The sequence below is a fragment of the Narcine bancroftii genome, chromosome 7 (genome assembly GCF_036971445.1).
Source record: "Narcine bancroftii isolate sNarBan1 chromosome 7, sNarBan1.hap1, whole genome shotgun sequence".
NCBI lineage: Eukaryota > Metazoa > Chordata > Chondrichthyes > Torpediniformes > Narcinidae > Narcine > Narcine bancroftii.
The window spans coordinates 81011320-81023435 of NC_091475.1; the positions used below are offsets into that span (position 1 = coordinate 81011320).

Genomic DNA, 12116 nt, shown 5'->3' on the forward strand with positions numbered 1-12116 from the left:
TTCTAACTGTTTTTTTGCTGGAAATTGTGCCCTTTCTCTGCTGGAGTCCAATGGAGAAGCATAAACTTGATGTGATTCTCCAGTACTTGTGCTGGAAAACCAGGCACTTTTTTTTTACACTTTTAATCCTTTCCAAAACTGTTTTTAAAAAGTGGGTTACAAGTATGAGAAGTAGGAATAGGCTATTCAGCCCTTCACTTCTTTCCTTTTTAAGATATTTTTACTGAAGTTTTTCAATAATTCAAAAATTTAACAATACAATTATAGAACAACCTGGAAAAAGCACAGCATCAAAGCTTATAATAACTCTTAAACTTTAGATTGTGGTAAAAGTCCATGAAAGGGCCCCATGTCATTAGGAAATTAGTATTTGAATCTTTAATGGCACATCTAATTTTTTTCTCCACTTAAACAAGACATGATATCATTTAACCATTGTGTATGTGTAGGTGGAGTGTTATCTTTCCATTTAATCAAACTTGAACGTCTGGCCATCAATAAAGTAAAAGATAAAATTTGTTTTTGAGTTGAAGTCAGTAAAACATCATCATCTTGAAATTAATCAAAAAGAGCAATTAAAGGGCAAGGCTCCAATTTAACCCTAAAAGGGCATCCAAAACATGTGAATCAAGAAGCCTCAGCAATTTTAAATTTGTCACATAGAGGATTTATATCAGAGTAAAACCAAGATCATTTAACTTTAGACCTATGTACTCTATGGACCACTGTAATTTGCATTAAGAGCCCCTCGCTTCTGATCTGCCATTCAATAAGATCATGGCTGAGCGTTTATCTCAGCACCACTTCATGGCACAAACCCTCGAATTCCTCAATAGCTACATATCTAACAGCTTGAATCTACTCAGTGGCTGAGCTTCCACTTAATATGCAGAGGATTCCTAACTCTCATCCACTGGACAGGGTGGGTGATTAATTGTCCATGTCCACCATTCCAAAGCAACAACATGATTTTTTAGAAAGCCAAAAAAATTATTTTGTCAAACCAATCTTTAAAAAGGCAACCAGCAGAATTATTTTCATGCTGGCTTCAAAAGAAGAATAACAAAATAAAGTGGAACAAAAGAAGTGATTGATAAAGCACAAATGGGAAGCTACTCATTTGGGTCTGTGAAGATTGACTCCTGTCTCGCAGTGACGGCAACAATTTATACTGTAAGTTGGATCCCTGGTCATCTGGCAGAATGCCTCAGCACCAGGACTCAGTGACAAGCACCAGGATCTGACCAGTAGGAGCTCTCCAGGTCAGATACTTCCTATATAAATCGAATATCACCCCCAAAACACATTGTCCCCAAGATAGGGAGATTACAGTCGCCCATCCCCTTGCAGACTGTGGATTGGCTAAATGTATGGAGAAGAATGCAAGGGTCCTTGTCACGATTCATCTCCAGCAGCAGTGTGACAGAGGACTCTGATTTATGGGCTTTTCCTGGGGACGCACGCAGAGACAGACATCAAGTGCTACTGGCAGCTCATCACTCAGTGAAGGATTCCCTTTAGTATGTCTGAAACTTGTTGATCTTCCGGCACAGTGAGATGTCAGTGACGGAATGCTGCCGACTGGCACGTTTGAGAAGTGTATGCTGAATGGTGCATTGAGGTTTGGTGTAACCAGCGAGGCTAGAGTCCTTCCATTACCAGGCATTGAGGGGCTGACCAGTGGAGAAGCCACTCAAACAGCAGAAGGGAGAGTAATCCTGGGAGGGAAGGGAGTGTTGGGGGCACATTTGTGACAATGGTGCTACAAATGGTTAACACTACAATGCACAATAGCAGAATGGATAAATAAAAATGCCACTATGAATGTTAAAGATTTTGCATTGCTTTTCTTTGTGATCACATCAGAGGTCTGAACCTGGAGCACGAGTTGCTGATGAATAGAACAGGAGTCTGTGCAGCTACGGAGGTTGCAGACGCACTGGAGGTGATCCACAGACACTCAGTGTCTCTGAAGGGACTCTTTTTTGCTTTTGTTTCTGTCTTATTGTAAGGGACACCAGGCAATACTAATGGCAATTCTTTGTCTGCCTTATGGCAGGCAGAAGGCATGTTCTGTACTATTACATGACAATAAAAAAATCTTGGAATCAGAGTCTTAAATGTCCCAATTGTACCAGCCGCCGCCACCACTCAACATTATAGTTGATCTTTTACCTCAGTGAGAATTTCTCATCTCAATTTGATTTCCTTAATATCCAAAAATCTTTAAAATTTTGACTTCCAATTATTTTTCATTGATTGAATCTCCATAGCCTTCTTGGATAGAGAATTCCAAAATTTCACTGGCCTGCAAGTGAACAAATTTCTCTCTGATCCGACACAGTAACTCCTGCTTTGACACACACTGTGCCAGGGAAATATCATCTTCACATCTACTCTATCAAGACTCATAAATTCATTCTTCTAAACCTGAGAGAGCATGACCTCAGACGGTTTAAATCTCTCCTCTTATAACAAATTCCCCCATCCTATGAATCAATCTGGTGAACCTTTGTTGCCCACTCTCCTTCAGTGGTACACTCTTCCTTCATGAAGGAGACCAGACACAACATTAATATTAACGCAATATTCCAGGTGCAGTCTCAGCAGGACCCCTGTATAATTGGAGCAAGATATCTCTTTTCCAGTCCTCAAACCCTCTCAATCAAACCAAAGTTCTGTTTGCCTTCCTTCTGCTGTACGTGCATATTAACACAATGATTTGTGCACCCATGACACCCTGGTCCCTCTTAATACCAACATATTTGAAACTCTTGCTATTTAAGACCACAAATACCTTTTTACTACCACAGTGGATGGAGAGGCAATGTTCTATTTACCACGCTATCTTCTATTTGCTTCACCTGTCTCTATCCCCTGAAGCCTTTCTGCATCCTCCCCACAACCCACATTGCTACCTCGATTTGTGTCATCAGCAAACTTGGATATGTTGCATTTGGTTCTCTCATCCAAATGATTGATATAGATTATGAAGAGCCAGGATCTCAGAACCAATCCCGGTTAGTCAGCTGTCTATTCCTACTACCTACTTGCAGTCGCCAAAATATAACCCTCAATAAATAGCTGTCAGACTTTATTTAATAATCTCTTCTATGGGACAAGAGATTCTCCTGCCCAAATGCACATTCACTGAGTCACTCTCATCCATTCTGCTAGTTACCAAAGGTAAGGACCTATTGCCCATTATTAACTGTTCTTGAGAAGGTGGCAGGTGAGCCTCTGTTATCTGTCTGGTGAAGGTAGCCCACACAGTCCTGCTGGACTGACGTTCCATGATGCAGTATGATGATGGAGTTCCATGCTAAACATTATTTCCTTTTCACAATGTTAACTCTGTCCAAATCTGTTATTATTTTTGCAACACCCTTTAGCTCCGTCCTTGGTATGTGATCCTAACCCTTTCCCTTTCAATGAACTCCTCCCTCCTTTCTTAAACATTGGAATAATGTTGCTACCTTCCAGTTTGTGGCAACCAGACTAAAATCCGCGGAATTTTGTAAGATGAGAAACCGTCTCCATTTTCTCCGTAGCCACTTCCTCAAAATCCTCAGCTGTAAGTCACCAGGTCCTGAAGATTTTATCATCTTTGATCCCCTTTAATTTCTAATTTTATGCATACATTTTGCTTTGAGCCCCTTGTTCACTTTAATCTTCCAGATAGCCACTATTTTGGGAAAGCTTTCTGTGTTTTCTTCTGTGAAGTCAGATTTCCCTCTGTCAGTGAGGGACCTACAATAACTTTGGCTGATTTTTTTTTGCATGTCAAAAGAAGCTGTTATAGGCTGGCAAGTGTCAGCGATGGTGTGCATTCATTATTTCCTGATTTTCCAGGTTAAATCCCATATTTCTCTTCAAGAATTTTGGTGTGAGGATATACGTTGAGCCTGATGAATGCAAGCTATCCTGACCAGAAACTACTTCAGGACCATCAAAAGATCCAACTGCATTATTGAAACCTCGCATTTTTCTTGCATTAATTAGAACTGTGAACATATATCTATCCTTTTTTTGATCTCCTGGCACATTATAGTAATTTAATTTATACTTTTGTTGGCCCATCTTATGTACCTGTGTGGGTGCAGCAAGAAAGAATTTTGGTGCACCTGTATATTGTCCTTATGTATATCAAAGTTTTTTCATCATGTCCTATGACAATAAACTCTCATATCGTATCATAATTCACAGAATCACACAGAACAAAAAGCCATCGATTTGATCCCAAACTTACGCCAGCTTTTTGAAAGTCCTCCAATTATTCTCATTCCCCTCTCCACAGACATGTGAATTTTTCCTTTTCAATTTATTTTTCCTTTTACCTTTTAAAAATCACTGCTGACTCCATTCTTTCCAACATTCTTGATCTTAATGGCCCATTGCAGAAAAAGTTACTAATTTTTCTCCATTTTTTTCTATTAAATACTTCAGTAAACAATTACCCCTGGCTACTGACCCAATGGAACTGGTTTATTTTTTCCATTCTGTTAGAAACTTCCATCAATTTTTAAGCGGCACAGTGGCATGGCTTGGAGTGCCACTACCTCACGGTGCAGGAAACCCGCGATCAATTCCTAAATTTGATGCAGTCTGTGTGGTGCTTGCATGTTCTCCGGTTTACTCCCACATGCCAAAGACATGCGGGTTGGGAGGGTTAATTGTCCCAAGGGTGGGGTAAGTGATAGAATCTGTGGGAAGTCGATGAGATCACGGGAAGAATTTAAAAAATAGGTTTGCATAGGATTATTGTAAGCAAGTTGTTAATAGTCACTGCGGACTCAGTGACCCCAAGAGCTAGTTTCCATGCTGCAACTCTCTGACTCAATGAAGTGTTAAGGATGCTTAACCTTAACTGCCTCAAGGGGTAAAAAAAACAGCTTCTCCAAACTCCTCACAAGTCCTTCAAACCCTGGATCATCATCATAAGTCTCTCCATGTTCATTAATGAAGCACACAAACATCTTTAACAGGATAAGTTAAAAAAAGCCTGTTGTTGCTCATACCCAACAAAGGGCTCTACTTTCTCTGCATGTTGCGTGGCCTGCTGGGTTTTTCCAGCACTTTTGTGCATTGCAAAATATTAAAACCGTTTTCATCTTACATGCTGCCATTGTAGCAGCTGCTGACGGCAGAGCTACTAAAATGAAGTACGTCCACACAACATGAGGGTGAACCAGTAACTGCCTTTATTTGAATCTCTCATGCTGATTTTAGGGGATGACCCACTTCCTGTCTGGGGCGTGTTGGTCTAAGGGAGTGATGTCAGTGCTTTGCGGAGTCACCGCCTGCCCAGCCACATGCAACCAGAAAGTGGCGACATATCCCAAGCAACATGTGTCGCCAAACGAGGGTTTCTCTTGAGAAGGGAAACAACATCCTAATTAATCGAATTAATGAACACCATCTTGTACCAACCGACAGACAGCGATGCAGCCCATCTAACCACGTGGTCGCTCGGCCCGCTTCACCACCCCGCCCCCCCCCCCCACAAGAATCGCTGCCACACTTTGAGCAAGTCACAGTACTGTCTTTAGGTGGACAGCCTCTGTGTCTGACCTGGGGAGCCAAGACAAGTTGACCTGAGTCCAAATGCGCTGTCTTGAGGCGGTCAATGGTAAATGAGTCCTGCCGCTCACCAATATCACAGGTGAAAACAATGTCGTCACGCTGTAACACCGTGAATGGGCCTTCGTAGGGACTTTGCATTGGTGTTTCTTGCTGTCCTCTGTGAACAAAAATGAAGTCAGTAGATCTGAAGGGACATGGCAAGGTGGAGAGCCATGTTGGGAAAGTGGCGGAGGTTTCAGCTTACCTGTCTGTTCCCTCAAGTGATAGAGAATGTCTAAGGCACTGGGTTGTGGGCCGGGAGGGTTGAAGTGAGTGTCCCCTGGGATGGTAAGTAAGGAACCGTACACTATCTCAGCGGATGATGCTGGCAGGTCTTCTTTTGGCACTGTGCAAATTCTTAACAGCACCCATGGGACTTCGTCCATCCAATTTAGCCATTGTAGTTGAGCTTTCAGGTGGGTGAAAAAATTCAACAAGTCCATTTTCCTGAAGGTCATGGTGTGGTGTAAGTGGCTGCCACAGAACTTGGCTAGGTTGGACCAGAGCGAGGATGTGAACTGGGCCCCTCGATCCGAGGTGATGTGGGGCAGGACTCCAAAGTGTGCGACCCAGGTGGACAAGAAAGCTCTGGCCCAAGTCTCTGTGTTGCATGTGGGCAGGGGTATCGCTTCCGGTCAACAGGTAAAACAGTCAACTACTGTGAATAAATATCACATACCTTGACTTACGGGGAGTGGGCCAATGATGTCCACGTGCACGTGGTCAAATTGGCGTTGCGCCGGGTCAAAATGCTGCAGTGTGACTGTGCACTTTGGCACACTGGCAGTCGAAGCCCATAGAGTCGCGTCACAGTGGAGGCCATGCCACAGGTACTTGTCGGACAGCAGGCAATGTGTCTGTTATAAGGGCCAGGGGGGATGAAGAGCGTGGATGGGCCAAAGATGTGGCCTCTGCCAGTGCCGCTTTGGTTGCCTGGAATGCTTTGATGGTTTCATGTGTCCACTGGAGCACCCTGTCGCCGGGTTTGATGAGGTTGTAGGGGTTGCGTGAGGGTAGCTGATCCCGGGAGGAAACAATGATAAAAGTTCACCATCCCTAGAATTCCTGTAGACCTTTAATGGTGCTCGGCCTGGGGAAATCGCTTCTACCTTATCCAGCAACAGCGTGACACCCTCGTGGGTGATACGGTGTTCAAGGAAATCAATTGTTTCCAGGAGTAATTGGCATTTAGCTGGGTTCACCGTGAGTCCGAATTCCTGCCAACTTATGAAAAGGCGAGTCAAGGGCATCCTATGCATGCTGGCACCGGGGCTGGCCATGAAGATGTCATTCAGAAAGATGAAAATGAAATTGCGGTCCCCGCCAACCATGCTGAAAAGTCTGGACTGCATTCTTTAATCCGGAAGGCATCCAGAAGAATTCAAAAAGGTTGAAAGTTGTAATAATTGCTGTTTTCAGGACGATGTTAGGATTCACCAGAATCAGATGAGGTCCACCTTTGAGAAAATGCGGCAACCCTGGAGCCATGTAGCGAAGTCCTGGATGTGTGGGATGGGGTATCTATCTGGGACTGTGACATCATTGAGTTGTCTGTAATCGCCACATAGATGCCAACCGCCGGAGTTCTTCTGGACCATGTACAGCGGGGACGCCCAGGGGCTGTTTGAATAGTGGCCAATACGCAACTCCTCCATGGCAGCAAGCTTGGTCTTGACTTAGAAGAGTTTGTCCTGCGGGAGGCACCGTGCCCGTGTGTACACTGAAGGCCTGGTGGTCTCGATGTGGTGTTCCACGCCATGTGCTGGTTTTGCATCATGGAAATTTGGTGCCAACAGTGAAAGGGCATATTCATTGTGGTCTAAGAGCGTGGATGCCCAATGGCAAAAAGTAAGGTTTCCGTAGTGTGAGGAGGTGTGACTGGAATGTGGTAGCAATGTCCAAGCAGCATCTGTTCATGTCTACCATTAACTTGTGTGCCTGGAGGAAATCGGCTCCATAGGGCTTGCCCAACGGATGCAGTCACACACTTTCAGTGGAAAACAATTCCCGCAACATGGATTATGACCAAACAGGTGCCGAAGCTTGGAATGGAGGAGCCGTTGGCTGCCTGTAAGGGGAGGCCCTTGGGATTGTTTTTGAGCTTGAAGTAAGTTCGCAGGATAAGGCTCAACTCTTCACCCATGTCGACTAGGAAATCCTTGCTTGTCTGCTGGTCCCTTAGGTAGAGTACGCCTTTATGTGTAACAACTGCTGAGGCCACTATCAGTGGCTGGTCTGTTATTTTCCCATCACTGTGCTTGACTTGGCATTGGGGTATGAGCATGGAGGAATGCACCGCCAGGTGCTGAAGCCCCATCTGCAGTGGTAGAAACAGTAATCGCTCCGTTTGAGCGCTCGTTGCGGTTGGGCTGCGGCTACTGCTGGTGAAACTGATGGAGGGGAAAACCCTGGTACAGGGGCTGAGCCAGAGGTGCCAATGGCGTAGATCGGTTGAACATGTATCAAGCTCTGCTGCGGGGTGCTGAAAAGTCTGTCTCCTTCCTTGGCTACCAGGTGTGGGATGCTGAAGTCCACATCTGATATTGCTGAGGAAACATGCACCCGTAGCTTGGAGAGGAATAGGGTGTCAAATAAGAAACAGTTTGTGTGCCCAGCCACTAAAGCCACCATTTTGTGCATGAGCTCGGAGGGGTTTCTATCACCCAGGCCCTGCACCCTGCATATTGAGGATGTTGATGACGTACTCGTGCCAGCTGAGTTCCAGGGAATCAAGGAAAAAAATCAGAATTGTTGGTACTTGCGCTCCATTGGAGGACTGTCAACGAAGGAGCTTACTTTGGCTGCAGTAGCGGCATCCAGGACGCTGACGATATGCCAGAACTTGGTGTCCTCCGAGATAATGACTCTGACCTGGAACTATGATTTGGCCAGCTGTAACCAGTTCTTGGCTGGTTGGCCCAGAAGGGCGGCAAATGCACGTCCAGATCATTGGTCACAGCCATTGCGACTGTAGCAGTAGCAGCATCCTGCATTTTGTCGTGTTCAAGGTGGGTTTCAAAGACATTGGAACCGTCGGGTCACCACTGTAGCAGTTGCTAATGGCACCGCTACTGAAATGAAGTACGTCCACACAGCACGAGGGTGAACCAGTAACTGACTTTATTTGAATCTCTCACACTGCTTTTTAGCGGATAACCCACTTCCTGTGGGGCGCGCCGGTCTAAGGGTGTGACATTAGCGCGTTGTGGAGCCACTACCTGCCCAGCAACGTGCAACCAGGAAGTGGCAATATCTCCCAAACAAAGTGTGTCGCCAAACCTGGGCTTCTCCTGAGAAGGGTAGGGGGGCCCTCACCATCTTGTACCAAATGACTGGGGTGGCGATTCAGCCCGTCTAACCATGTGGTCGCTCGGCCCTCTAAAACACTGACAATCTTATCTTTTCTATTTTTTTTTTAAATTGTAAGAAGATTATCGTTTTAGTCAAGTCCAAAGCCTGACAATCATTAAACTTCCAAGGTTCTCTGTAAATATTGCTCTTTCTGCTTTAAATGAAAACACACTTTTTATTGTTATCCATAAAACACATCTCATTAGGAAAGGTATGGAGACTGTGGGTTTAAAAATCATTTTCAAAGAGACTTGATTCTTAGTGCTGACACTAGCAACAATTTTAGTCCAACTCAGCATGGATTCAGCGCTGCAAAATCTGAAAGGAAATTTTGCCTGCCAAATGGGAAAAATATCAAAGCACTAAGACAAGCTACATACTGCGGAACCTCTGTGGCACTTAACTATATCCTCCTCAAGGTCTTTAGGGTTACTTGAAGCAGGGTATAAAATGTACACAGCAACAGTGGCTGGAAATACATGGAATTTACAGCCCAAGAATCCACGCTGGTGTTCTACTGCACACAAAGGATCTCCCATTCCTCCTCTGCTCCTCATCACTGTCCTTCTGTTTTCTACCTTCCTCTTTTCCCCTCTGCCTTCCTCTCCCATGTGTTTATTCTTAAAATAAGTATTTGGTTCTTAAGGGAAGTATCTGGTTCTTACCTTGACAAGCTCCATTGTGGCTAAATAAATTTCATTGTTCCCTCCCGAGTTTCCTGGTAACCATTCATCACTATTCATATCTGCACAAAGATTCATACCTGAAGTCGAGTGTTCATTTCTAAGAAATAAAAGTTCTTCTTCGAGTCCACAAGGAATTCAACTGTGCCAGCAGAGGAATAATTGACAGCTTTTGCCAAGGCCACTGCTTGTTCTCCCATGGATCTTCGAGTATCTGGATCTAGAAAGGTGCTGCATCAAAAGAAAGGTACACATATGAGCTCCTGCACTATTCACTTTAGCAAGAAATGAGTGGCTCAGTGGGCTGTGACTTTACTTCTGAAGTCTACGGCTCATCCACTCTCAAGAAACTTGAGAGCACTATGTGTGTTAGTGCTGAAGGAGGGCTGCGATGCCAGAGTGACCACTTTTCAGGTGTTCTCTTGGGTTAATGAAGGTTCCGTGCTATTTTGAAGGAGAGCAGAGAAGTTCTCCACTATTCCTTTCCCAATACTTATTCTTCAATAAATGTCACTAAGATGAGTTATCTGATCTCTTTTGCTGTGTACAAATTGGTTGCAGATTTCCCTACATCAAAATACTGCCTATACTTTAGGGAGGAAAAAAATGTCTTTATTGCCAGGGGAGGATGTTATTTCATTCTTTGATCAACAACCAACAATAAACCACATTTTTAACACCAATGGAACATTATGAAATCAAATCCTGATTATCTAAAATCTGATCCAACAGATTTGAGGAATGAATTTAAGGAAAGTCTCTTCTCTCGCTGTAGGTTTAGAGGGCCACCATCCATTGATGTCATTTACCAGGAGCATTGCCTAAAAGGGATCAAAGAATAATTGAGGACTTATTCCATCCAGTGCACAGTATATTTGACCCATTACCTTGAGCAAGGAGGTACAGGAGCATCAAAATCAGGACTGCAGAGTTGGGAAATAGCTTATTCCCATAGGCTGTGAGATTGCTGAAGAGTATCATGCAATGAATAAATCATCCAAACTATTTATATATAATTATTTTAAATTATATCTTTTATGTACCATGGTCTGTTTCACCTGGGTGCATATGCATAGTTATATGAAGATAAACGAACTTGAACATGAACTTGAGATCTCACTGCCAGCTTGTCTCAAAAAAAAAGAAAAAATGGCTAGCTCCCGAGGTGAGTGAAAGGGTTGTCTCTTACATTACAGCAACATTTTATGATGCTTCCATTTCTGACATTCAATGGTGGGGAGAGTTTTGCCTGTGATGCCCACTACTTTGCAGGGCTTTCTGCTGAGAGTTATTGGTGCTCCCATTCCAGGCTGTGATGCAGCCAATCAGCACACTTTCCACTACAAATCTGAGGAAGTTTTCAAGGGTTTCTGATGTCATAATAAACCTCTGCAAACTCCCGAAGAAGTAAAAGCATAGAAGTGCTTTCTTCACAATTATATTCGTATGACGGGTCCAGGAATGGTCCTTCGAGATCATGATTGCCAGTAATTTAAATTTGCTCATTCTCACCACTTCAGTTTCCCCCAATGATCAATGGATTCTACACCTCCAGTTTTCCTTTCCTAAAGTCCACCTGCAGGCTTGGCAAGGATGTGTGCTTGGCCCACTGCATTGCTCCTTGTACACCCATGACTGTGCAACCAGGCACAATTTCAATGCCATCTATGGGTTTGCCAATGGTACCACAGTTGTCAGTAGAATCACAAACAGCAATGAGATAGCATACAGGAGGGAGATGGATCAGCTCATTGAATGGGGTAACGACAACAACCTTGCACTCAACGCCAGCAAAACCAAGGAGATGATTGTGGATTTCATGAGGAAGTCAGGAGAATATGGCCCAGTCCTCATCGAGAGCTCAATAGTGGAGTGGAAAGGGTCAAGAATTTCAAATTCCTGGCTGTCAACATTTCCAAGGGTCTGTCCTGGAATTTCCATGTTGATGCATTCACAAAGAAGGCTCGCCAGTGGCAATAATTTGTGAGGTGTCTGAGGCGGTTCAGTATGTCAGTGAAGATTCTTGTAAACTTCTACACATGTACCGTGGAGAGCATTCTGGCTGATTGCATTACTGCCTGGTATGGAGGTGCCAAACCTCAGGACAATATTAATAAACTCAATAAGGTTATTAACTCAGCTTGCGACATCACAGGCACCAGATTTCACTCCATTGAAGACATCTTCATGAGGCGTTCTTAAAAAAGCAGCCTCTATCCTCAAAGACCACCACCACCCAGGCCATGTCCTCTTCACTCTGCTATTATCAGGGAAAAGGTACAGGAGCCAAAAGACGAGCACACAATGGCACAAGGACAGCTTCTTCCCCACCACCATCAAATTCCTGAATAATCAATGAACCAAAGACACTGTCTTACTTTTTGTGCCCTGCTATTGGTATTATTATTTTATTTTTTATAGTAATGTCATAAGATGCTCATATTATGAATGTTTGCTCTA

General features: G+C 43.9%; 1 protein-coding gene across 4 annotated transcripts in view; it reads right to left on the reverse strand.

The window, feature by feature from the left end:
* pcca (propionyl-CoA carboxylase subunit alpha) overlaps nucleotides 1-12116 on the reverse strand; it is a 632301-nt gene that overhangs the window by 297292 nt on the left and 322893 nt on the right. For all 4 annotated transcript variants that reach the window (XM_069890498.1, XM_069890496.1, XM_069890499.1 and 1 more), the window contains one exon: nucleotides 9737-9887. In XM_069890498.1, coding sequence (XP_069746599.1) covers nucleotides 9737-9887 — 151 coding nt within the window. The remainder of the gene's footprint in view (nucleotides 1-9736; nucleotides 9888-12116) is intronic.